The sequence below is a fragment of the Buteo buteo genome, chromosome 13 (assembly GCF_964188355.1).
Source record: "Buteo buteo chromosome 13, bButBut1.hap1.1, whole genome shotgun sequence".
Lineage (NCBI taxonomy): Eukaryota > Metazoa > Chordata > Aves > Accipitriformes > Accipitridae > Buteo > Buteo buteo.
Genome location: NC_134183.1, coordinates 34,345,786 through 34,373,301, shown reverse-complemented (window position 1 = coordinate 34,373,301; position 27,516 = coordinate 34,345,786). Strand labels below are relative to the sequence as shown.

General features: G+C 37.2%; 1 protein-coding gene across 7 annotated transcripts in view; it reads left to right on the top strand.

The window, feature by feature from the left end:
* The window catches only part of VPS13C (vacuolar protein sorting 13 homolog C), a 106,619-nt gene that overhangs the window by 50,549 nt on the left and 28,554 nt on the right, over positions 1–27,516 (top strand). For all 7 annotated transcript variants that reach the window (XM_075045478.1, XM_075045475.1, XM_075045476.1 and 4 more), the window contains 25 exons: positions 199–278; positions 1,128–1,187; positions 3,508–3,673; positions 4,697–4,813; positions 5,357–5,460; positions 5,913–6,080; positions 6,514–6,818; positions 7,215–7,359; positions 8,456–8,612; positions 9,475–9,605; positions 10,660–10,829; positions 11,379–11,617; positions 14,368–14,597; positions 15,366–15,458; positions 16,477–16,842; positions 18,104–18,193; positions 18,616–18,771; positions 19,819–20,083; positions 20,913–21,073; positions 21,595–21,716; positions 21,963–22,257; positions 23,607–23,996; positions 25,027–25,131; positions 25,894–26,058; positions 26,412–26,540. In XM_075045478.1, coding sequence (XP_074901579.1) covers positions 199–278; positions 1,128–1,187; positions 3,508–3,673; positions 4,697–4,813; positions 5,357–5,460; positions 5,913–6,080; positions 6,514–6,818; positions 7,215–7,359; positions 8,456–8,612; positions 9,475–9,605; positions 10,660–10,829; positions 11,379–11,617; positions 14,368–14,597; positions 15,366–15,458; positions 16,477–16,842; positions 18,104–18,193; positions 18,616–18,771; positions 19,819–20,083; positions 20,913–21,073; positions 21,595–21,716; positions 21,963–22,257; positions 23,607–23,996; positions 25,027–25,131; positions 25,894–26,058; positions 26,412–26,540 — 4,409 coding nt within the window. The remainder of the gene's footprint in view (positions 1–198; positions 279–1,127; positions 1,188–3,507; positions 3,674–4,696; positions 4,814–5,356; positions 5,461–5,912; positions 6,081–6,513; positions 6,819–7,214; positions 7,360–8,455; positions 8,613–9,474; positions 9,606–10,659; positions 10,830–11,378; positions 11,618–14,367; positions 14,598–15,365; positions 15,459–16,476; positions 16,843–18,103; positions 18,194–18,615; positions 18,772–19,818; positions 20,084–20,912; positions 21,074–21,594; positions 21,717–21,962; positions 22,258–23,606; positions 23,997–25,026; positions 25,132–25,893; positions 26,059–26,411; positions 26,541–27,516) is intronic.

Here is a 27,516-nt window from a genome sequence, read left to right as displayed (position 1 = left end):
AAAAGCAAAGCAAATACAGCATTTTACAAGTTGATGCTTAATCTGCAGCTTCTCAGTGAAAAGAGATGTTTACCTTTGCTATTTCAGCAAGAATAGTATATAATTAGTATATAATCAAGAATTAGCATGGAGGCATTCCATAGGTGGAGTAAAGCTTGTGAGTGGAAATACTGTACAGTTTTATTTCTTTATTTGCAGACTCAAAAGGAGATCCTCTTTGCATTATTAATTCTTCGAGTGAGACAGATGAACATCTTCTGAAAATGGAATATGTTAAGGTTTCAGTACCTTTTAACTAAGTTTTTTTGGGGAGTAAAATAAGGCTTCCATACTTAGCCTGTGTTAGATTTTTTTTTTTGCTTGTTTTTAAAACCTGTAGGATTTGTGTCTAAAACTTATCTAGGTCTTTTCCCAAATACCCATTTTTCAACTTACCATTTCATTTCACTCTCCACTGCTTCCATATAGTGCTTACTTCATAAGTCAACACAATTACTGAAATCACTGGTGAAGCCAAATGTTTCTTCTCTGTGAACAATACAGATTACTACTTTTGTGAAACTTGATAGGTGAGATAGTCTTTGCCTACGTAAGTGATAGGTGGCTCTCTACAGCTGGTAAAACTAGCATTGGGGTGATATGTTGGTAGCTAGTTATTGAGCTTTTATTTAAAAAAAAAAAGTGCCATTCAAAAACTGCAAGAATACTTGGGTATCTGATAGGTTGTAGAACCAGTGGGCTACTCATACTCTTATCTATAATGATGTAATTTTTATAGAGAAAAACAAGTTAATTTGTTCTGACATAGTACTAAGCATAAATTGATCCAGTTTAAATAGATCCTAGCTAAGAGAAAATTTTGTAAGCAGCCAGTTGAACTTTAACAAAATATGTGCTATAAAATGTCACTGAGCAGAGCATTGCGAGTACCCCTTGATCGTTGTTGCCTTGGTTGTTGCTGGTTGCCTTGATCATGTGCTTCATTTAGAGAACTTGTTTCTTCAGGCTTCATCACTTTTGTTTGTTTTCTTTTGCAATGGGAATAATCCTTGTGTGTGTGATATTCAGTTATTTCAGTTAACTCAATAGAGACTGACTGTGTGCTTGGGCTTTTTTTCTTCCTTTAGGCTGATGCTGATGGACCAGATTTTGTTACTACTTATAGAAGCACCAAGCAAAACATCAATGTAAGTACTGGATGTATTTAATTTTTTTTAAGCTTCTCAAATAGTAACAGCTGTGTAAACTTGCTGGTTGTCCATTTTTTCTCCTCTCATTGAAGAGGGGAAAAAAACAACACCCAAGACCAACCCAAACCCCTGACTCTCTATTCGTTATAGCTTACTCCTTTATATTTAACTACTTCAAAGAGAAATCCAGGAGGAAAAAAGATTATTATTTTTTTTTTTACAGAAGTATTTAGTTGTATTGGTTTTATGTGGCAAGGTTTTGGTAGCGAGGGGGGGTTACAGGGGTGGCTTCTGTAAGAAGCTGCTGGAAGCTTCCCCTGTGTTCGAGAGAGAGCGAGCCCATACCAGTCGGCTCTGAGACGGACCCGCTGCCGGCCAAGGCCAAGCCAATCAGTGATAGTGGTAACGCCTCTGTGATAACATTTTTAAGAAGGAAAAAAGTTGGGAGAGTGAGAAACAGCCGCTGGAGAGAGGAGTGAGAACATGTAAGAGAAACAAGCCTGCGGACACCAAGGTCAGTGAAGAAGGAGGGGGAGGAGATGCTCCAGGCGCCGGAGCGAAGATTCCCCTGCAGCCCGTGGTGAAGACCCTGGTGAGGCAGGCTGTCCCCCTGCAGTCCAGGGAGGTCCACGGTGGAGCAGATCTCCACCTGCAGCCCGTGGAGGACCCCACGCCGGAGCAGGTGGGTTCCCGAAGGAGGCTGTGACCCCGTGGGAACCCTGCGCTGGAGCAGGTTCCTGGTAGGACCTGCGGATCTGCGGAGAGAGGAGCCCGTGGAGCAGGTTTTCTGGCAGGACTTGTGACCTCGTGAGGGACCCGCGCTGGAGCAGTGTGCTCCTGAAGGACTGCACACCGTGGAAAGGACCCATGCTGGAGCAGTTCGTGAAGAACTGCAGCCCGTGGGAATGGCCCACGTTGGAGACGTTCATGGAGGACTGACCCCGTGGGTGGGACCCCACGCTGGAGCGGGGGAAGAGCGTGATGAGCCCTCACCCTGAGGAGGTGAAGCGGCAGAAAATAACATGTGATGACCGTAAACCCCATCCCTGTCCCCCTTGTGCCGCTGGGGGGGTTTGGTGGAGAAATCCGGGAGTGAAGTTGTGCCCGGGAAGAAGGGAGGGGTGGTGGGAAGGTGTTCTGAGATTTCGTTTTATTTCTCATTACCTTACTCTGGCTGATTTGTAATAAATTGAGCTAATTTTCCCTAAGCTGAGTCTGTTTTGCCCGTGACGGTAATTAGTGAATGATCTCTCCTGTCCTTATCTCGACCCGCAAGTTTTTGTTATATTTTTCTCTCCCCTGTCCAGCTGAGGATGGGGGAGTGATAGAACGGCTTTGGTGGGCACCTGGTGTCCAGCCAGAGTCAACCCATCACATTAGTGTATGAAATTTTTTACTTAAGAGCTGTACATTTTTAGCTAGTTAAAATTTAGAAGGACATATTTCTAACTGAGTCCTGTAGGATGTGTTTTATTTCTGGCATGATACACTTAGCAGCATGTGAAATGAAGGCCTTGTGTTTCAGAGCTTGAAAGTTCGTAACTGTGGAGTTGATGTGAGGTGAAATGTCAAACAAGCATTCTCAGAGGTCTTGTGTTCAATCAATCCTTTTTTTACTTTTCCTGAAAGCAACTATTCATGTGTAGTTTCCTATGGCTTCAGTGACTTCTGAAGTAAGCAGGTCATTTTGCTTTTAAAATGTTTCCCTTAAAGTAGTAGTGATGGATGGAGCTTGCTTCTTGACAGCCACATGTGGAATTTGAAGTGGCTGGACTACTTTAGAGTCAAGAAATCTGACATCCCTTAATGTATCAGTAAAACCAGCATTTACCAAGAGTTGCTTTGGGCTAGGAAAAGTCACCTAGCTGATGCTAGGTTTTACTAAGTAATATTGGTTTGAGTAGTATCATGTACTTTCTGTTCTGATTGCAAATTTTGAATCTTCTTGTTTTGTTGTATCATACCTACTAGAATACCACTTGCTATCCATGGTTATGAAGATGTCAGCCAAAGTGCTTAATAGTCCCCAATGAAATGCAGGAGTCTTAACAGAGCTTACCGAAAAAGCATAACCACGTGAAGCATCAATTTTTAGATTGGCATAGTTCCTCTGTAGCTGTTTTAAGCTTCCCATCCATAGCTCCCTCGTCTGTTCTGGAGCTTGTGTGGTGTTAAGTTGAAGGAGATAGAAGGGTGAGATACTTGTGAAACTGAGCAAGACACTTTTTTCTTAGTGCGATGGCAGTAACTCTGAGTTGTTATGCAGCAGACTGCTACTAAATAACAATGTTACTTTGTCTCCTTGCCCTCATTTTAGGTCATCTTTTCATGTTTGGATATAGTACTTCACACAGAGGCTTTGCTTTCCATCATGAGTTTTCTCACATTCAGTGTTCCATCGGGTGGTCTTCCCAGTACTGGTAAAGCATCAGACTACAAGCCTCAAATGAAAGAACAAGAAAAAGGAAGTACTCTTAGACCAGGTAATGCGGTATTAGAAAGGCCATGCTTTTGTTGCTTAACAGCATCTAGCCTTTGGTTTCAAAGGATACCATTTCAGGTGGCAGCATTGCAGTCTATTTGGTGGAAAAACAAGGCATGCACAACTGTACATGGCGAGAAAATAATCTCATTTAAAAAAAAGCCAGATATTTTTGCTGTTGCTTAATTTTACAAGTTCTCCTTACTCAATGTAACTTTTTCCTAGGTAGTGGTCTGACTTTTATAATCAAAGTCGAATAAATGATGCTGCAGTGAACAGTACCAAAGCCTTTCCAAAGCATCAGTGTCACAACTTTGTTTCTTTCCAATCTGAAGGCTCTAAAGAGTGCTTACGTAGCAGAAAACAGACATTCTTGAGCCCTGGGGAAGCAAAGAGAAGTTCTGAATTGAGGGTGTTGTGCTTATTTTTAAAAAAGGTATCTGTAACCTTGAAATAGTAGGAGGTTTTTATATGGAAGCTCCTTAAGAATGTTTAGTCAGGTCCTGTGTGGCTGATGCATGTGTTTGTAGTGTTTGGGAAATTCAAGGTTTTCTAAACCTAAATCTCTTGGGATTGAGTTTACAGTGACTGGCTGTTACATTTTTGTGTTCTGCAAGCACCTTCAGTTTTGCTGCAGAAACATTTTTTCACCTAATATGCCTAAATTGGCCTTGCTACTTTATACAAAAAGGAACATTTCTCATGTGAGACAGTGTTTCAAATAATGAAATGTACACTGTATGCAGCATACCACTGCATGAAAACTAGATGTTAATGAGGAGAAAAAACCCATAATCTTGATTGTTGTTTTCCTGTATTAGTCGGTGACTGTTCTTGTGCCAGAAGACTGTGTTAATTAAAGACTTATTTCATGTCTTGACTGAAAATTAGCAGTATCTTTTAGGGAATAACTGCAGTTGCTTTTGGAATAGTTCATATATGTGTAAAATGAATAATCTAACATTTATTTTAAAAAATTGACTTATAATGAAGTTCTTGTATGTCTCTTGTGTTTCCTATCCAGTGTCTAGTAATGCAGCCCATGATGATACCTGTGAATTAAAACTCACTGCAAAGCTAAATGCATTCAGAATTACAGTGTGTGATCAGACCTGTAGAATTGCAGACATTAGAATACAAGGTAAAGGGTTTTTATTTAAATATTAGATTAGTTGGTTGTAGCAAGAAATACATTATTCCCCTCCTTCATTCGCCTCTGAAAGGCTAGTGTGTGCACTGTAGATGCCTCTAACATATGTTTGAATACATTTTGATTGTATGATATGATTGCAGTAAAGTATTTTAGTAGTGAAAATGCCTGCAAGGGAAGAAAATGTTTGACTCGGAAAAAGAAGGCAATTAATTTCTAAGTAGAGTAAAATGAAAACAAATGAAGGCACTATGTTATAAATAACACAAGCTTCCATTTTTTAATAGCTAGACCCTAGATAGTGTTGGGAATTTTTACTCTAGTCTTAGAGTCAATTTACGTTGGCAAATTTGTCATGTGTAGTAAGGTCATGTGTCTTGGGCTTAGCATTGGTTCTTACATAGTACAATGCTGGATTTTAAGCTATTCTTATTCTTTATATTCAGTAATACATAATGCTTCTTTTTTTAAAAGTGTTTACTTAACAAATGCACTTCAACAATTTGCTATCTTCTTCCTTTTGTCTCAAATCAGGAATGGATGCATCTGTAGCTATGAAACCTAAAAAGATTAAAGTGTTCTCCAGACTTGAGGACATAGTAATTACAAATGTTGATCCAAAAACAATCCATAAAAAGGTGATGTGTTGTGCAGATTGTAAACAAACAAAAAGACCTAGTCCTTTAAGTTATTTAATGGCAGCACTGTAGTTGATTTGCTGTGTTGTATAATACTAAGTACAATGTAATGTACCAAATATTAAGCAAAATTTCATAGCTTAATTTCCTTTATCTCAGGGAAGCAAAACATGCTTTAATTTAATATTTAATTCTCTTTAATCATGTTTGCATTGATGTGTTTAATTCTAAGTAGCATGGGTTAAATATAAAATGGACTATAGATAACTGAGAAGAGACATACCATAAAATAGCTGATTCAATTTCCTTTTCTGCTTAGCATATGTGTCAAGTATTGCTGATAAGTTCCAGTTGATCTTTTTGTGGAAATATTTCTTGTTTGATAACTTAAGCAATAATTCTATCACAGATTACTGCCTGGGAGTATTAACTATATGGACTTAATTTTCTAGGCTGTCTCCATAATGGGAGATGAAGTGTTTAGATTTCACATGTCACTTTATCCAGATGCTACTGCAGGGGAAGCCTATGTTGATATGTCAAGGGTGGATGGCAAAATGTCTCTGAAAGTGGGCTGCATCCAAATAATTTACCTGCATAAATTCTTTATGTCTCTCTTGGTAAGACACTAGTTTTAGTTCTTTTCTTGACATCAAAAATTTTTAATAAAATAAAATGTAATCAGCTCTTTGTGACCTGTGTCTTGTGGTGAGCTGATCTACAAGCATATAGAAGTGTTTTGCTGAAGAAGTGTTACTTAAGTTGCACTGCTTTATGGAGGAATGCCAAATAAGGAGAAGGTTAACAAAACAAGTAATGAATTGAGTTGATAGCTTTAATATTTTAAAAATTAAATCGGTAAGCAGTGTCTTAGCTTGTGCATGATTTTAAGCTTTTTCTCTTTTGAAACTTCCATGGTTGAATTAGAAGTTTCATTTTTCTGCCACAGCTGTACTATTTTTTTTAAACTTACATTTTGCCTGAGGCTTGCCTTTTTTTATAAGGCTTATTTGCTCTCATAGAACTCTTACTTTTTTCACTACCTATCAATAGAACTTCCTAAACAATTTCCAAACGGCACAAGAAGCCCTGACTGCAGTCACCGTCCAGGCAGCAGAAATGGCTGCTTCCAGTGTGAAAGACTTTGCTAAAAAGAGCTTCCGCCTCTTAATGGATGTCAACTTGAAAGCTCCTGTTATAGTTATTCCTGAATCTTCAACTTCATATAATGCTTTGGTAGCTGATCTTGGCTTAATCAGAGTTCAGAATGAATTCAAGCTGGTGTCTTCAGATGAATCTTCTCTTCCTCCAGTCATTGACAACATGGATGTACAGCTAACTCATTTGAAATTATCAAGGTATACATGGAGTTTTCTTCTGAGTTGTAAAGTGTTCTTAAAGAAAATGGGTCTATGTTCCGTATGCAGCATTGTTCTATCATTTAAAGATGATAGGTGATAAAAACATACTAAAATCAAACACACACACACACCCAATACCCCCCAACTAAGTTTAGGAGTGCTTTTAGATAGAGGCACATGTCCACAATCTCTAAAACTTCTTGGAAGGAAAAGAATGATAGGGTAGCAACTGAGTTCATCTTAACTGCATACCTGGGCATAAGTGCATGTAAGCACACATTATTATTAATTTAAAAATAAGTATACCTGTAATTCTCTAGATTGGTATAATATTAATTGTGATTATGCAACTACTGACTATATTTCCTCTGCTGCTTCCACTGTCTTTTGTAGGTGCATTATATCCACAGATTCTCAACCAGATTCTGAAATTCTGCATCCAGTCAGTTTGACTTTGCTGGTCCAGAGAAATTTAGCAGCAACTTGGTATCATAAAACCCCAACAATTGGTATCAAAGGAGACCTAAAACCAATGCAGGTAACGTCATGGCAAATCAGAGCTGCATCTAAAGTTATGTATATTCTCAGAATAGTACTTAGCCTCATTAAGGAGCTTGCAAACCTGTTGCAATTTATATTTTTTACAGAACGTTAGAAGACTTCCAGCATGACTGTCCCGTTTATAGATCTGTTAGGGTTTTGATATTGTATAATGAATAATTTTGGTGTAGCTGCATACAAATGGAATAAAACCTATTTTTATTTTCCTGGGGGTCTGTTGGGGCTATCCTTTGACTCAACAGTCAGTAAAGTCATTGAGGTTATCTGTTGAGTTAGCATGTAAAATCTAGATTTAAGATTTTAAATTGTTTAATCTGTAATATTCAGGTTGTTTGAGTGTTAAGTAGATTTATTAGAAATTAAAAGGATAGATGTGGTTCTCTAATATACAAGAGTTCAAAATTATGGTTGTTATCTTTGAAGAGGGAGGGTTTTACTTTCTCTTTTGTTCATAAGCCCTGTTTCATTCCTGTATCAGTGCTGTGGCCAAATGTAACACTGGTGAAGCACAGAGGAATAAGATATTGAAGGAGTACCAGTAAAAAAAAAAAAAAAAAAAAAAAAAGAAGAAAAAATATTCTAAGGCTTTGTATTATGGGCTAAGTGACTGCATTTTGTCACTTATTACTGCTTAATTTTTTCACAATCATGTTATATATAATTGAATTCAGATTCATTAACTCTTTAAAGGCCTACTGAATGACGGTTGCTGTAGCGTATACAATGTAAATCTTGGCTTTAATGTTATCTGGTTATGTTTCTGGATTACTGAATTGTTAAGAAGTGCTTATGATCATCAGTTACTCATATTTCTAGCAGGTGAAGAGCCTTACAAGACTAAAAAGTGTATCACGGGGAGTGTTAGTTCTTGTTGTAACTCCTGTTCATAACAAGTAACAAAAGTTATTTTAGGAAAAATGGGCAAATTACTTAGGGCGTTTTGGCCAGGATCATTTTGACTAGACAGCTTGTTTATGGTGGAAGCAGCGTGTTTTTTCTTCTCACCTTTTGCATACTGTGTTGGAAAGAAATAGCGTCACAAAAAATGAAGTTGTGGGTTTATCACTTTACAGATAGCACTCAGTGAAGATGATCTAACTGTTGTCATGAAAATTTTACTTGAAAACCTTGGAGGGGCTTCTTCCCAGCCAAATACTGTGCATGAGAACATAGAAGATACACAGATGCTTAAAAAAGGGAAAGTTCCAAATGAATCTGATTTCTGTGAAGGTATGTTCAATTCAAAAGCTGAGTACGTTTATGCATAGGGCTATTTGCGAAGTCAAACATTATATTTATCTGATGCACTTAAATGTGTATAGATAAATTCTTTTTCTTAATTTGTTACATATGTATTGTGTATATGAAAAGTTATAAATAAGAATGTATGCACATACATGAAGTGTGAGCTGTTGATGGTCTAAAGTTTTTGTAGTGTGTTTTTTGCCATTCTTTTATAGGATGGTATTCTTCAGTCCATACCAAGGACTTGTAAGAGTTGGACGTGGTTTAAAAAAGAAAAAAGCCAAACCAACTACCCCAGAATGTTAATGCACAATTATAACAATTAGGGATATTACTAGTATTCAAGTAGCATGTTAATGTAAACAGCATATGTCTGAGGTTGAAATATTATTAACACTTTGTCAAAATCTTTTTTTCTCCAAAACCTAACATTCTCAATGTCAAAAAAATTACTGTTCAACCAATAGCTGAATTTGTTACACTATGAGAAGAAACTGTAAGGAAGAGTAGTACAAACTCTTTGAGCAGTCTCGGTACTTTCTGTAGTTCTTAATTAAAGTGAACGAAGGACTGCAGTAAATTAATGACAGCTTTTTTTAAGGTTCTTAAACCACTCTGTGCTAGGTAAATTTAGCATGCATTGAGTAGAACAAAGTGATACTGAGTAAATAAAAGTGCAAATTGTTCTGAGTAGTCTTCCGGGTTTAGAGCTTTTCTTCTTTTTGTGACTTCCTGATCTTAATTTAAAAAAAACCCAAACAACAAAAAAAACAACCCCAAAGCCAGAAAACCACCCCCAAGCCCAATGTTCTAAAGAAATGTAAAAATATTTTCTTTTCACTGACAGGTCCTCTTCTTGCTTTTGGACCAAAAAATGTTTCTACAATTCAGTCTTCTGCAGAATGTTATACAACGCTTAAATTTGACTTTAATTTTGAGTCACTTTCAGTAACTCTCTACAACAGCGATATGAATCAGGTTTGTGACAAAGCTTTTACCATACAGATGGGGCGGGGAACTTAGGATTCTCACATGGACAGAACTCAGGATAGTAAAAGAGTTTCATTGGTTGTGTTAGTTTTGTAATGCTTGCCTTATGGAGCTTATGCAATTTATCCCAGAAACTTGAGGTTTATGGGCGGAGAACATCCTTAATTTGAAGGATGTAAGTGCATTTCTAAAAATCACACTAAAAAAACATAATAAACCAACCAACCAAAACCACCCACCATTTGATTTGATTATTCAAGCCTTGATTCCAGTTATCCAAAATAAAAATGCAAATTTGAAAGGCAGGAATTGCTAGGCTAGATGATGCTAGTTCTATACATGGTGCCTATATAGTTAGTAAGCAGACCCAAGATGTACATGGCCCATACTTCCCTCCTACGTATCCCTGAGTGTGAGCAGTAATGAACATCCTTCCTATGCTGAAAATGGAAGACAAAGATGTGCAATGTTGCCTTGTTTTTATGACTTAATATGCTTTGTCCAGATGTGAGGGCACTTGCTGTTTAAGTCTTGGTATATAATGATTATGTGGTAGCTTTGCATTTATAATAACTACAATGCAGGAATTTATGGTGCTTTTTGTATGAGGGGTGTATAATTTAAAAAAATCTTGTGAAATGAGCATCACAAGGAAGAAACACACTCTAACGGGATTTTATTTTAATTTCTTCATATCCATTCTGCTTACTGCTAAGGTTCTGGTTGTAAATGAGTTCGTGTGATGGGAGCAGAGGGGTCCTCTGGTGGGAGCTTCAGAGTTCAGATGGATTATCCTTTGGTCATGTATTTTGAACAACTGCAAGAAATGTGGTGAATAAACAACTTTACTACAACCCAACTGTTTTTTTCTGTTTTCTCAGTGAGTTTCTTGGACCAATTTGTATGATTGGAGGACTGATGACAGCAACAGGCTAATCAGATCCTTCAGTTCATGAATCAAAATGCATGTGGCTAGCAGCAAGGGAAACATGCTTATTACTTTGTTCTGTGATAACTACTCCTACTGTTTCTTGTTATGTAGAAGTCTCTGATTTCGCTGCATAGTGACAAATTATGCCTTGGTGAACTCCGACTGCATCTAATGGCATCATCGGGGAAGATGTTTTCGGATGGCTCACTGGATATTAATGTTAAACTCAAGGCATGTACCCTGGATGATCTCAGAGAAGGAATTCAGAATGTGACTGCAAGGTAAGTTTGAGTGCATCAGAAATGAAAAACCTCCATGCAACTTGTGAGGAAGACTGTTTCCTTATTCTATACTTCATTTCACATGGGATTGATAAAACTTAGTAGGGCTGTCAGTTGTTACCTGTCAGACTGTGCACTAAAGCAATAAATGATTTAATTTTAATAATGGTAAGCAAGTTTCTTCTTTTATATGTTGATTTCCCAGGTTCTCCAAAAATCTGGGAGGCTTGAGTATTACAGTAAACTGTGTAGAACAGCTGAGCAGAGAGCAACCAGCCTCAGCCAGAGAGTTCTATCCACTGAAACTTTAGGCTGATTGTTACATGCCACATACATAGTTCCAAAACTGTAGCACACCAACTTTAAATTGAAATTACTCTTCTGTTGGAGAAGTCTACACCCTCTCATTTTAGGAGGAAACACTGATTGCTTACGTTATAATTCTTATAAGTGCCATGGGGAGAAAAAAAGGCACTGTTTACGCATCCTTGTTTTTCTAGATCTATGTGTTATGATGTTTGAAATATTTCTTATTAAACTTTTTTCCAGAATGATAGACAAGAAAGATGACACAAATGGCAGTTCTATGATAGATATAAGCTATAAGCAGGATAAAAATGGAACTGAAGTCGTTGCTGTCCTGGACAAGCTGTACATATGTGCCAGTGTGGAGTTTTTGTTGATAGTAGCAGATTTTTTCATTAACTCAATGCCAACATCCTCAACTGAAAGATCTGCACAGTTCCAATTAAAGCATGTTGCTTCTGGGAAATCCAAGCCAGAAACAGGTCTGTAAAACTGATTTCCACCCCCCACCCCTACTCCCCTCCTTTACAGACTTCAAACTGAAAATAAATTATCTGACAGTTTTCAAGATGCCATCTTGCTATCAGACTTAAGAAATGAGTTTATTCTTCACAGTGTGTAAATTGGCCACTGATACCATAAATTGTTGTAAGCAGTAGTAGTTCTAGAACTGTTGTGTTGAGTAGTGAAGTTGTGCTCTCCAGCAGAACTAAATATTGAAAATCATTATGCTAAATGGGATTTTTACCCATGTAATATTGCAAAGGAAGCATCCTTAGGGTAAAAAAGCACCATGTAGATAGTAGTTAAGGAAGTAAAAAACCCAACTTACTCTTTAAAGGTGGGTGGTGAACAATGTCTTACCCTTACTTTTGCAAGTTGTGTATTTTGAAACTGTAGGTTATTATTTCAGTTCAGTTATGGAAGACTAAATTTTTGCTGAACAGCTTTCCTCTTTGGTTGAAGACTGAAAGTAAAGCACCATGAAACAAGGGCGAGAAAGACCACTTCTGAGGGTTTGGTTTTTTTGGTTTGTTTTTTTTTTTTTTTTTTTTTAATTTGGTCTTAAGTGATTGCTAGGCTTGCCTGAGTTGTGGTCACAACTAATCTGTGGGTTGTGTTGTCTAGCTAGTTCCCAACAGCCTTCCCTTCCTTTTGTGCAGTTTGGCAGAGTGTTAGGAGTGAGCCTTAGGTTTTGTGAATTGCCCTAGTGATGTCAGCAGTTCACTTCCTCTCCTCTTCCCTTGTTGGAGATATGCACAAGTCCTGTGATGAGGGAGGGACGGTACACACTCCAGAAAAATGGCACTTGAAAGGGCTGCTCAGGACTACCCAAATATGTTGCTGGCTGCAACCAGTGATATCTAGCTTTCTTTGATTTTCCTGTAGTGCACCAAACCTCAACTTGGCACCTGTTCTATTGCATAGGTGTGATATTCTGATAATCTCTAGCAAGCGTTGGGTGCAAGTAACCCATGTAATAAGTCCTAGTGTGCAGGAGGGTCACACGCCACTATACTGCCTATTGTTGAGAACCAAAGTGACTTGATCCATCACTAGATTAGAGAGTCTTGCTTTTAACTGAGATAAATATAATACAATTCTCTCCTTCTGTTTGGAGAATGAGTGGATATTCAGACAAGAAATTGTATATTGCTAATTTGGTTTTAATTAGTAAATCTTCACTCTAAAAAAGTAAGTTACCTTGTGTATTGAGACAGAAGATAACTATTTCCAACTTGGCTTTTGTTGCAAAATGGAGTGTTTTGGACTGCTTAAAAAATGACTTTCAAGGGTATTAGCAAACATGATCTAATAGGAATTTATAAAAGTATGACTTTGCAGAATTCAATGGCAAAGTTCACTTTGTTGCTTGATACCTGGATAAAACGTACACAGAAAAATTAAGTTAGAAACAAACTAAAATTGTGTATACAGAGACTGAAGATGCAATAGGGTAAAAGAGAAACATATAAAGGAAAATTGAGTTGTAATTGATTTCTCGTGATCTGTACAGATACCGGGAATGTAAAAAGGTTGGGGAGACCCTCATGTTGAGTCACAAGGTTGGAGTTTAGGTGCAGCTTGATCAACTCCTAGTCCCAGACTTGGGTAATGGTTTATATCTAAAGGGATTATAAGTATAATAGCAGCCTGAGATTCTTTCACAGTTGAATGATGTTCACGACAGTGATTTAAGTATAGAATTGAAAAGCAATATTTGTAATATACTTGCTATAGAATATTTGGGTTAGTACACACACACATGCAGAAAGACATGGAGATATACATAAGCAAATAAAAGAGGCATCAGTGAAAATATTCATGTCAAATGCTTCAACATCTTTCTCAACCGGCGAAGGGTTGAGCCTCAAGGAGCGAAGAGTATCAGCCTGAGTCTTGTCGGCTTTCAGCGTCAGACCTCTGATCTTTGCAGCTGAAGAGTTTGTGAGCTCTGAGAGGCATCCCACTCAGAGGGAGATGCTGGTCGCAGCCTGCTGCTGTCCAGGAGAGCTCAAATGGTCTCACTTAGTACCGCTGTTTATAGGTTTGCGAGATGATTGGCTTTAGTCATCAGCAAATTACTGGGATTCCAGTAGCACTGGTACTGTTTCACGTGAGTTAAAATTCAGATAAGGAAGGCTCCAAGTCTGTCAGAGAATGACTTAAGATTCAGATATGGGATGTTAGGAGAGGACTGAGATATATCCCAAAGTTGTCAGGAAATGACTAATTTTCCCTACTCCTATCGCCAGCCTCCACCAGGCAACAGGAGTCATTGGTACAGTAAATGCAGCTCCCTGTCTTAGCCATGCAAGAGTTCCTGGTACAGTCAAGGGATGCTTAACCTCCCAACTCATTACACTTATGCTAAGGCCTAGTGAGACTTCCCGAGTTCGTAGATCATCCCAGAGAGGGGGAAGAAATGCACCATCCAGCTTTGTAGAGCCAGTGCTTAGGTTGACTACAGTTTGTAGAGCTAATACTGTCTTTTTACCATATTGAAACAAAAAATTTCTTCAAAATGAAACTTCTGACCAGTTTGCTGCTGATTTGTGGACACTGTGATATTCAGTTTCAGCAAAGTATTCCTGTAAAAATTGAGACATTTTTTGTTAAGTTTGTACCTCTAAAATTATATAGCAATTTTTATGCTTTGTTTAGGTATTATGTACATAATAATGCTTTCAAACCTTTTATATTGAAGGGTTTTTTTTACTTATTTTCACAGAAATATCTGTACGACCAAATATGACAGTAAAAGCTGTGATCATGGATCCAGAAATAGTATTTGTTGCTAATTTGACCAATGCTGATGCCCCTGCCTTAAAAGTTTCCTTCCAATGTGACTTTTCTCTGACATCTGGAAAGATTGCACAAAGGATGACTGCTCAAGTGAAGGGCTTCAAAGTGTTGGCCTGTGCCTTTCTCAAACAAAAAAAAGACAAGAGTGTTACTACGGTAAGAAAACTTGTTTTTTGTAACGAAAACTGTTGGCAGGCGTGTCCTTTAGTTGGCATGTCCATAGCACTCAGAAAAGCCAGTTTTCATATCATTGATTATTATGAAGATAGGAGGGGACTGGGCATCTGTGGTATGCCATTTAAAGGAGAATCTTTTATCAGTAGGTGCAAGACTTCATCACATAGAGCCCTGTCTAAAACCTGTGTAGTGCATTTGTAAATTAAAAGTTTCTTAGTGAAGAAATTGTATGAGGGGTTTTGAAGACTAAGAATATCTCTCTGCAACTTTGTTTACTGCCTGTCAGTTTACTTGTTGTAGTAGAGTATGCTGATTAACATATTGTCTGGAACTTCATCTACATACTCCTGGCAGGAAGCATTGAACCACAAGGGTAGCCTGTGTGGTTCATCTTGCACATGGTATCTTTCCTTATGCATTTAGTTTTCTTAAGGATTTAGGGCTTTTGAAACTATATCATTAGTCTGTGTGTGTTTTGGGTTTTTGTTTTGTCTGTTTTTTAAGCTTTATGTCAAGAGCTTTTGTTTCACTAACTTCTAATCTTCCAGTACAAAATTGCTCTTGTGCAAATTTGGATGCTGGAATGAAGCACAGTAATGCTATGGAAAGAATGCTGTTACTCTGAAATGTGTTGTTATTTTATGGGATCAGCATCCCTTTGGCCTACGGGATTAAAAAATACAAGACCATTTGAAAAGTTTAGATTCCAGGAGTTACCTTAATAATCAAATTATATTTTTCACTCAGGTGTTACGGCCGTGTTCTTTGGTCATGGAAAATATGATGCATGTCTCAGGGTTACAAACTGTGGTAGTAACAATAGAAGAACTTACTATAAAGGTAAGATTATTAAAACTGTCTTTGAAAGAACAGGTGTGTCTCTTAAGCTTTAGCTTAGTTTTTTTTAATTTACTTATTGCTATTTAAAATTTCCATTTTCCCCATTAGTTCAGTTCCAGAAATAGGCATTTATCCGTTTTAGAGCTGTGTTGGAAAAAAAACATCGCATGTTCCTTGTTTTGGCAATCTCTTGGCAAAAAAGGACTAATTTAAATACTTCAGATACTAGGATTTCTCCTATAAGTTTATTCCAAATTTATGAAACAACCCTTCCCCCTACCGCCACCATCACAATTTTTCTCTTCAGAGAGACTTGTAAGCAGGAGCATATGTACAAGTGCATGTAAATTTAAGGCTGTTAAAACATGATTTCCAGAATTACATACAATGTGAAATACCTTGTTCTTAATAGGTAAATTAATAATTGTGTTTGTAGTAGAGGTCTTTCTGAATGTAATTTGCTGATTCTCCTATAAAATGTTCACAAATTTGAATATGTGATCTGAAAAGGTGGTCAGTGGTGAAGGCTTAGAGTGTAAGCAATAGTAGTACATTGTTTCGAAAGCATAAAGCTTTTGACAAATGTATTGTACTGTTAATTGAAGTGGTGGTGTACATAACTCTGCAAACATGCTTTTCTGAACACCTCAAAGATCTTAAAAATAAATTCATATTTTACAATGTAGTAGGGAAAAGGTTGATATTGACTGCTGTTATGGGAGTACTGCATATCTGTAAAAGTGAAATTCCAGTGTGAGAATTTTGTTCTTGAGCCTGTGGGATTGTGAGGGAGGAATTGGGAAATTTTGTAGGAAAGGAAAATAAGACGAGATCCACGAAAAGATTGTGTTTCTTTATCTTGGGATTTAAGTTACATCTCTTATAAGGGTCTTTAATGCTGTGTACCTGTATGAAGAACCCAAGAGTTATTTGCCATTTCCATTTATCATGTATTTTTTATGTTAATCAGTTTTAAAATGTTTTGAGCTATAAAGGATTTTTTTTTTCTTTGTTCAAGATCTCACCAATAATTCTGAATACTGTGATGACCATTATGGCTGCCATAAAACCCAAAACAGCAGAGGAGGATTCTGGAGCAGCAACTGAAGTTTCTGAGAATTTGTGGCAAGTGAAGCCTATAGATCAGTGCAGTGCTTGGTTTCTTGGTGTTGATGTAGCCACAGAAGCAACAGAAACTTTTAAGGACCGTGAACATGTTCTGAAACAAGAGAAATTTGACATTGCAGTGAAATCAGTTCAGATCACTTTGGAATGTGGTCTGGGACATCGTACTGTCCCTTTATTGTTAGTAGAATCTGTGTTTTCAGGTGTCCTTAAAAACTGGTCCTCGCTGATGGAGGTCACTGCTGATATGTCACTGGAGGTATGTAGAATCAAATTGTTAGCAGTTTAAAACACTTCTGCACGCTTCATATTGTTCGAGTAACTTTTCAGTACACTTTCTATGTGCTAAATTATTATTAGGTTTAAACGGTAATGCTCTTAGGATTTTTTTAGTAGTCAGGCAAGTATGACTAAGCATAATGTGGTTTTTACAGAAACTTTGCAATCAATAGTAGATTTTAATGGCAATTGCTACTGTGGAATAATCTAGTCCTCTCTATTTCTCTATTTTTGCATATTCACTTCTTGCTGTATGAACAATGAGCTTGGCTTAGTTGAATATTCACATTTAACTCTTATTGCCCACCTTTTTGTGTTTCTCTAGCATTCTGTTTATTGATAAGATTGAAGTTATACTCATTTCTCAATATCTTCTCTGCACCTTGGATTGTAATCACACCATATTTGTTTTGCCCCCTATTGCAACCCTTTTCCCTGAGATACGGTAAATTCCCAGGTAGTATAAGTCTCCTATGGAGGCAGCATGTTAAAATTTCATACAACAGATGCTCCGTGCAATAGGTTAACTACGTCTTAGTCATATTTCGTCAGTTTACCAGATGTGCCTCATACTTCGTTCTGTACTGAATATACAAGTAGCCTTCTTTTATTGCTAGATGTGCATATCATAATGGAGTACAGAAGATCATATATAACTGGGGGAAGGCACTGTGGTTCCGGAAGTGGGGAGGGATGAGGAAGACAGCTGAAAGGGAGCATTCAGAACTATTTGGTCCACAACTGCTATTCAGATTTGCAGTGGCTGAAGGGAAGTGAAAACTTGGCGTAGGCTATGAGTTAGATGAATTGTTCAGTGGACCAGATTCAGACTAAAGTTTGCTCATACTAGTTGTTATTTCATAGTACAATGAGGTACTTGTGGCATTTTCTGTGGCAGTTCTGATCTCAAAGACATTCTCTCAAACAGTGTAGGAGAGGTTAGAGACTGCATTACATTAAGTGAAGATGTTAAAAAGATATGGAACTACCAGGCTGTCTGGTTGCTCTAAAAGCAAGCCAGGTAGTCGGTTCTTCAAAAACGATGTCACTTAGGAAAAAGGTATGATATATTACACTTCTGTGTATTAATTTTTGAAACCATTAGAAGGCAATGCTAGACCTCCAAAATGTGAAATGAAGATTGATTGTTTTCTTACTAATGTTTTTCGTACTAAATGCTATTGGAAGGAAGTCAGTCCTTTGTTTTTAGATGCCTTATGTAATTTTGATTCTGTCTTTAGATTCATTATTACAATGAAACCTATGCAGTGTGGGAGCCGCTTATTGAACGAAATGAAGGAGGAAAGAAGCAATGGAGTTTAAAGCTGGAAGTATGTGAACATACTTGAAACTATGTGAAATAGTTTGAATAGACAGCTATTTCTTAAAAGTTTTGTGTGACGGAACATTGACCTTTTGAATGTTGTTGCTTTGAGGGAGCTGTGCAATTTCACATGGAAAAAAAAAATCAATCTTTAGACATCTCAAAGCTTTTCTGAATGATGTTAATTGTCGAGTGCATGGGAAAATGTAGCATGTAACCACACATACAGGGAGGAAAGAAAATAACTTGCTTGCCTTCAATGTTGGTATAAAATGTCTGTGTTTGTGTAAAGTGTCTGAGATTTACAAGGTAAAGCAGGTTTTCCTTTGCTTGGTGAAAGTGTCAGATGTAGGTCAAGTTTTTTCTTGTTTTAACATAGGAGAAAGTAATCTACATGTTCATAATTGGCTAATGAAATTTTTGTTCTAGATGAAGACTAACCCTGTCCAAGAGAGAAGTTTGATGCCTGGGGATGATTTCATTGTTCTTCCTGAGCCACAAACTGCAGTTAACATCTCTTCGAAGGATACAATGAATATAACAATATCCAAATGTTGTCTTGCTGTTTTCAGTAATTTAGCCAAGGTAGTCCTAACAGGCAAACGGTGCCAAATTATGTGGTTCTGTAGGAAGTTCTGATTTTATTTTTAAAGAACTTTCGGTGCTGCCTGTCACAAGCCAATGACTGTTCTGCAGCCCTGACAAATGTTATCTGGCAGGGCTGAGGAGTTTTACTCTTAGTCCTTTAGAGTTAGCAAAAAGGTGGTGCTAGCTTTTGAAAGAAGCTATTTCTGTGTTAAAAGAACAAATGTGCTTATGCAGGACTTAAGCCTACAAGCAGGCTGAATGAAAATAAAACCCTCCAATAAACACAACTATTTCCTACAATACTTCTGAAATATTAAAGGAGAAATTTACTTCCCTTCTATTTTACCTACTTAATAGAATACTAAGAAAAGTGTGCATTTTAGGATTGGCCTTCAAACTGTAGAAGTGGAATGTCCCGTACATTAAAAATATTTTTTCCCTGTTTTTCTTGTGATAGTAAGTGTACTTACGAACGTCCTAGGCTTTTATTCCCCCCTTTTTTACGGGGGGGGGGGGGGAAGAAATTCTGGTTACTGAATCAAGCTATTTTTACAGAACGTGAGTTATGCCTATTTATTTTTTTAATTCTAAATGAGCAACAGTTCTCTAAGTTAGTATTTGCTTGTACTCTAAGTCTATATTGGCAGTCAGTTACCACGGCTTTTGTATAATCAAACAAATGTTTGTAAGCATAACTTGTGGTTGAATATGAAGTATGTACATGGTGAATGTGCTTGGGACTTGTGTGTCCCAGAACTTATTTTTCTCTTACAACCCAACAACTGTAAAAAATTTCCTATGAGGAGCATAAATGCTTATCATAGCATCAACATTTGCTGCAAATCACAGAATAATAATGAAATTTTCTGGAAGTAACCTTGAGTTCCCTGAAGTACTACTATACAAAGCATAGGTATTGGTATATATATATATTTTTTTCTTCTTTCTGTAAAATGCTAGTTGCTGGGAACTGTCTTTTAAAGCCTTTATATATATCTTATTGTGGCTATTTGTGTGACGTATTATTTATCTTGTTAATTACAGGCATTTTCGGAAGGGACTGCATCCACGTTTGACTATTCCTTTAAAGAGACAGCACCTTTCGTAGTGAAAAATGCCCTAGGTGTTCCTTTCAAAGTGTTTCCTAGCTCCAATTTTCGGATAGTTGGTTCAGTTGAAAAAGAAAACATGAACGATGTAGAAATTGGTCAGAACATGGAACTGGAATACTCTGTTTTTGAAGCGCCCCAACGAGGAAAGTTGTCTGCATTGTATCGACAAGAAAGCTCCATCTTCTCTTTAAATTTAGGTATTATGCTAGAGAGCACTGTGTGTTATGACATATTGAAAATGGGAACATGAGGGAGTCAACATGGTTAAATTCAGTGTGGTCAAAATTCAGGTGAAGTACATTGTGTTGAAACTAATTTTGAATACTGATGGCAATTAAAAAAAAACAATTAAACCAGCTACTGGACTTCTTAAAGAGATGTAAAATTCCTTCTCTCCAATTTTTCAGAGAGTGAAAAGTACAATATTTTTTCTCCCTCTTTGGAAGAAATGGAAGACATTCTAGTAGAGTCATTGATAGACAGTCTTACAGACCCCTGGGACATAGGCCTGTGGATTCCAACTCCTGTTAAACAGGATCTTCATTTTTCATACCATTCAGCTTTCTGTAGTTACCCAGTTACTTGAGAGCAGTTATGATTTTTCTGTGTTTTTAGCTTTGCCAGAAAATACTCCTAGGAAAATAAGATATAATAACTACTAATACGTTATCTTCTGGGTTTTTTCCTTTCCATCCCATCCCATATCAAGTACTTGACCACGATACAAAGATCATGTTCCGTGTTGCATTTTGTTAACTCGCCCAATAAATACCTTTGTTTACTGTTTGGTGTATTTATTGTGCTATGGATAAATCATAATCTAAAGTTATGGTCTTCAAGAGTATTCCGACCTTAAAGCTTTCTTTCGGTGGTGCTCAAATATCATTTCAAGGTGGTTTTGCCAGAGAGTGCTTTGATCCTGGTTGTTGTGGAGTTTAGGGAAGAAGCTAAAGTATTGTTCAAATAGAAAATGGTAATGTGATTTGTTTTGCCTAATTAAGACTTTTGTATATTTTTATGAATTAGAACTTCAAGGATATAAAGAAGTGGTTACGGTTCCCATAGCCAAACCAGGTCGACGACTGTACAACATTACAAACCTTCTTGTTGATTGTTCAGACTCGATCATTGTACAGATAGATGCTACAGAAGGAAATAAAGTTATTACTGTACGATCTCCTCTGCAGGTAAAAAAAAAAAACACCCGAAGAAACCAAAAGCCTGAAAGCAGTGCTCTTCTCTGAGTGACTTTGCTTTTTTTCCTTAATGCATTTTTTGAGATCATGCTCTTCCAAAAAGTCACTTAAAGGCAAATGATGAAGTATTTTACTCTATTTGTTACATGAGTTTTTATCTGTATTCTGTGTGTATGTGTCATCCTGATAAATGAAGGATTTGGGTTTTACTTTTAACTTTTGGATTTCTAATATCTTCAACATTGAGGTTGGAATATGTACTTTTTATGTGACTTAGCATTTTAAGCATGTTTTTCAATTCATGGAACTTAAAAGTAATGTAGTTTTCTCATATGCCTGCACATTGTTCTCCTTCAGAGTTGTATTTCTTACTAAGATGCATAGAAGTCTGTTCTCCAGAGGAGTTTTAATTAAATCTACTAATGTTGTTTTTTTCTTGTTGCTATTCATACTTCTTCCTTTAGAAATTTGTACCGTAGAAATGTAATGAAAATTATGCATTTTGATCCTAGATCAAGAACCATTTCTCAATCCCATTTATGATCTATAAACTGGCTAGAGACTCCAAGTCGCTAGAGCCAATTGGCATATCCAAGCCAGAAGAGGAATTTCATGTTCCTTTACATTCATACAGGTAACAGTTTTTCTGTTCTGTAGGGCTAATCTTTGTGAGACTGATGCACAAATACAGCATTAGTGTGGAAGCTTAAATTTGCACTTGGAACTCTTCCTGCCTGGGCTAAAAACCCCAAATGCTACCTTTATTAGGTAATTAGTGTGCTGCAAAAGCCCTTCAGAATGTTTGCATATACTTTAAAATGTGTGAAGTTAGCTGTCAATGTGAAGCTATTGTGTGCCATTACCTGTCTTCTTCCCATAGGTGTCATCTATATGTTCGACCAACAGGAATGTTAGAAGGTCAGTTTAAAGAGTCCACGACTTACATTGCCTGGAGGGAAGAACTACATAGGAGCAGTGAAGTAAAGTGCTTGTTACAGTGCCCAGCCACCGAGACAAATTTCTTGCCTCTAATAGTCAGCTCAACAGCTGTACCTGATGAACTAAATTTTATTTCAACTTGTGGAGGGGAGTGGGATCCTGCCTACATTATCCACCTTTACCCTACACTGACTGTGAGGAATCTTCTACCATACTCCTTGAGATATTTACTTGAGGTAAGTTATTTTATGGGGTTTTTTTGTAAATCCTTTGCTTGATTTTAAGTAAGACTATATTTACTTAGACATGGAGGTGAATGTAGTGCGGAAGATAATGAATGTTGTTTTTTATATTTTCTATTGTAAATGAGTGAGTCAGCTGATGCATTGATTCTGGGAGTTTTGGGGATTAATTGTTTTTAGTTTGGGTGTATGTGGCCAGTTCTGCCTTGCTCCTTACATATGAATCCTGTACTGGATTGGTCTTTCTCTTTTGCATTCTTCTGAGATCCTGTGTGTGTTTTGCAAGGTATCTTTTATTTCACAGGGAGAGGCATAAGAAAAAGCATCCGAGATTTCTGGAGCTTTTCTTCTATGTAGACAACAACTTCTCTCCATTCTGACACTGATTCTTTACTGAGGGCTATTGTGAAGTCTCCCTTGCACAAATTGGAAGATTTATTTGTGGGATGCTGTGCCGACTTTTTTCCTCTTCTTTCAGTGTTTTCATGAAAGCTGAGTGATTTTAATAAATAGACAAGGTGTAAGGATTTAGAACTATCATCCTAGTTTGTTCTGTTTTGTCCTACTCGCATAACTGGCTGTGGCATTCATTTAGAACTTTCTTTCACTTCTGTCCAACATCCTAATGGCATTATTTCCAGTTTTCCTTACCTTCACTGTACTTCAGTACTCAGAGTGACAGAATGTAGAACAGAGTACCATTACCTTGATTTGAGGAGCCAGAAACTAGTAATTCAAATCTATTTCTGAAGTCACTGTACCTGTAGATGGTTATGTGCTTATTGTCTTCACATTCCTTGACTAATCAAGCCTGGCGACTCACTGTTCAATACAGTAAAATACACTGATTCTCAGTAAAAAGTAGGAAAGCTGTTGCGGGATGTTACTGCCTGAAGAAAGCTGTGCTACCAAACAATATGGCACAGCTGCCGGCTTTCTGCCTTTGGTGCTCTTTAACATGAAATGTCCTGGCTGTATGTTTGCAGCACAGTCCAATTCAGTGTTGCACTCAGTATTGTAAGTATATGAATAAGAACTCATTGCCAAAATCCATTGGAAATCATGGAGGAGGGAGGGAGGGAACAGAGTCAGGGGATACACTGGAACTAGTTTGCCTTCCTGAAATCCAGAATTAAGCAGTCTTTACTGTCCTGTAAGAAAAGTGCAATTGATCTCAAATTATTCATAGGATCAGGCTCAAATGAAAGTGATTGGACACTGGGACATGTGGTACTGAAATATCTGAAATGTGCATCCTGCAAGAGAAGGATAAAATCCTGGTTTTTGAATACCTAAATTTTATGTATTAAAAACTTAATTTGCCTCTTTTAATTTTGCTACAGGGAACAGCAGAAGCCCGTGAGTTGATGGAAGGGAGTGCTGCAGATGTTTTTCATTCAAGAATCAATGGTGAAATAATGGAGCTTGTGTTGATAAAATATCAAGGCAAAGACTGGAATGGGCATCTTAAAATTAGTGATGGGATGCCTGAATTTTTTTGTGTGTGTTTCACATCCCATTCTGCGACAGTGATGACAGTGGATATTTACATACATACCAGGCGAATTGGAAGCCGTATGATCTTGTCTGTTTTCAGTCCTTACTGGATAATCAACAAGACTTCCCGTATTCTCCAGTATCGAGCTGAAGACACTCATGTGAAGCATCCAGCAGACTACAGAGACATTGTTTTGTTCTCCTTTAAAAAGAAAACTATTTTTAGTAAAAATAAGGTATGCTTATTTTAGGCAGTGGTTGTGGTGGTGTTTTAAAATCCTGTTCTGGAGTGGGGGGGAACACACACACACATTTTGTCTAAGAAATTTTTTAATAGCATTTAATAGCATTTAAATCTATAGGCTGCTGCTTTCTTCTTGTTAATTATACTTTTTGGACTAAGTAGAAGGGAAGGCAGGTAGACAAAAAGTCTATTGCAACTTTTTCCAGGTCTTGCACTGCATCCCATCGGCTAACTTTCATCCCAGCCAGAAGCTGGGTGATGGTATAGAGTGGTTAGGTCCTGAAAATTCAGTGGGTGCCCTACCAGAAAACTGTTTTCTCAGGGAGGGGAATTTAATGTAAATTCAGAGTGTGGACTCCCTTTATAAACAAAACGAAGGCTGCTCTGAATCTTCCTGTGCAGGCATTTTCCACTGAACAAAGACAAATCACAGACTTGTGTTTTACTCAGCTAGCTAATTTGATATTTAAAATGCACAATGTAAATGTTCTGTGGTATGTTAAACATGTTCTGATTTTGTTTTGATGTGATATTTGCATGGTCAAACGAAGAGTACTGTAGTAGAGGATTTTTTCTGAAGTGGCCCTTCTTTACTTTTAGATATCTTTTTTTCACCCAACAATAGTTCAAGAAATGGTTGAAGAAAAAGTTTTGACAAGGTGTTCTTTTGATTATTTCCTCTCCTCTCTTCAAGTTTGTGACGCACCACAAAATTGTAGCTTTTTTCCCCATCTATGTGTGTGCTGTCATGAACATGAGTCAATAAGGGCTCCTCTATTTTGCTACCTTTTACTGTAACATCTTTCCTGGAATTCAGGCACAGAGTAATAAATCAGAGTACAAATAGTGATACTACATGCTTAAGCTTATCTTAACTTATAGAAGGTTTTAAAAGCACTTAAGTGTCATCTCTATACTGCAACATGACATAATTGCACTCCATAATGCATGAACTTCAGAATTAAAATGAATTTATGAAGTACTTTACTTGTTTTTCTTTTCTTTTCTTTTCTTGTGTGTAGATCCAGTTATGTATTTCAACTAGCACTTGGTCCAGTAGCTTTTCCCTTGATACTGTAGGAAGCTATGGATGTGTCAGGTGTTCAGCTAATAACATGGATTATCTGGTAAGATAGGTTTCTGTGTTTTGTGGAGCGCTCTTGGTGTTCGTTTGGCTTGCCTACTTCTTCTCTTTAATTCTCACTACTTACACTGCTTTTAAATCATGGAAATATTTAACATCTAGAGTAATAACTTCTATGCCCCAGCTATTCAGGTCTGCATCTGGTGAAAAATAGTTTCACCAACAGAAGTTTCAGTGTAATTAATAAATGTGTGGTTTCTGTAACAAATGTGTAGTACTAGGCTGTTCAAAAATACAATAGTGAACTCGTACAGTGGAGGTAAGAGTTCACAGTCAAAAGTACATAATTGTTTGCAAATGTTTAGATCTTCACTCAGCTCAGCAGCCTTGTCTAAGACAACATTTCCACAACTAAGCAGAATAAAGAATACATTTTATAATAATATGCAGATATGTGGGGAGTTGTGTTTCCATATACTCTTTAACTAATCTCTGATGATACGATTATTTTAGGTTGTCCTCATTTAGTGTAGAGGGATTCCTGTAGGATTTTCCTCACAAATGCTACAGCTGCAAAACAGTACATCTAAACTGTCTCTTTACTATTGTTTTAATTGTGTTGCATAGTTCTCTGATTTTACTGCATGCTGTTTGGTTCTTTTATTACAGGTGTTCAGAACAGGAGTGTTGTGTGCTAGCCTTTGTAATTACAGTAATGTAGGGTTTGTTGTTTTTTTTTTTTCCATCCTGACTTTTCTCTTAAGCTTGTTGTTGATTGTTTGCTCAAATTGTCCTTGTTCAACAGGTTGGAGTTAGCATCAAAATGAGCAGTTTTAATCTTACCAGGATAGTTACGTTCACTCCATTCTACACAATAGCAAACAAATCTTCTTTGGAACTAGAAGTTGGAGAAATCGGTCCTAATGGTTCTTTTCCAACTAATAAATGGAATTATATCTCGACTTCAGAGGTAATGTTTGAGATTTTTTTCCTTTGGATGTTATTGTAGACAAACAACTGGTTTCTAGCTGTCACTTGAGGAAAAAGCAGTTTTCTTATAGCAGCTCTGTCACTTGTGATGGCATGCCGTGGATACTTTGCATCTTGGGGCAACTTGAACAGCATTGGGTTGTGTATTTTGGTAAACTAATCAAGTCCTTCAATTTAGGTAATTTATGAAATGTAGATGAGATGTTCAAGAGTCGATACTGAGGTAAGAACTAAGGCATTGGAAATAGTGTTAGTCACACAAGACTGTTTTGCTGGCTTACTATATTGAACATACATGAACTGTTAAAGTCATTCATATTTCTTGTTTTACAGTGTCTTCCATTTTGGCCTGAAAACTCATCTGGTGAACTTTGTGTAAGAGTAGTTGGCTATGAAAGCTCATCCAAACCATTCCTGTTTCATGCCCAGGATAATGGTACTCTGCTGAGGCTGGAAGAACTGGTGAGACTGGCTTTGTGTGGTCTGTTCTTAGTACTCCATTTTAGCCTTATGGTGCTGACCTTAGGAAAGCTTGAGTCTGCAAGATCATCAAGATTGAAGTCTTGTGCCTTAAGGTGTTGGTGCACTGCACTTCAGTTCTGTTACATAAAAAACGTTGTGAATCAAGTTTGCAATGTTGTTAATGTTTTCATAGCTGTGTGGTCAAGTTGATTTAGTTTTGACAAGCCTATAGGAAGCTGAACAACTCTATTGCTATTAAATTAAAAATGGTATATTAGGCCTCTAACATCTGTTCTTTTGCAGAGGGTATTTCTTAGGTGCCTTCAGTTTGTTTAAATAGTTATCCTAAAGTAGAATGTATTTTTTGTTGTTAAGCTAATACATGTTGGAGACACAGTTCATGGCTAAAACAATTTATTGTTCAATTAGTAAAATCTTAATTATTTCAGAACTTACCCTAGCCTGGCATTAGGGAATGTGTATATAAATGTAGTGTGTTCAGACAAGTCTTTGGAGATAATGCTTATCGTAATTAGCTGCAATGCAAGTGACTGTGAGGATAATCTAGCTCTCCAAGTTTGCTGAAGCAGTTTGAAAAAATGTTTAAGAAAAAGACGTCATCGATGATCTCTTGTTCTGCTGATGCACTTAGAGTTGTGGGCGGTTTTCTTCACTGTTCTAAGACAGTAGATGGTTCAGCTTTGCAAGTGAATCCTTTCTAGTCCCGTATGTAGTGAGGTTTTGCTACTGCTGTGTAGAGTACTAAACGTAATTTCTCATAGTCCTCTGATGTGAGCTGGAGAATCTGTAAGATCATCTTTTTCAAAGGTAGATGTGTCACCTCCCACCTCTCCATACAGCATAGCAAAAACATGAATTTATCTCGCTAGACAAGCATTTGAGAAAGCTTTCTGAAGAGACTATCCAAAAGGGAAAGCATGAGGTACCTCCTTTGTATAAGCAAATTAGAAAATTG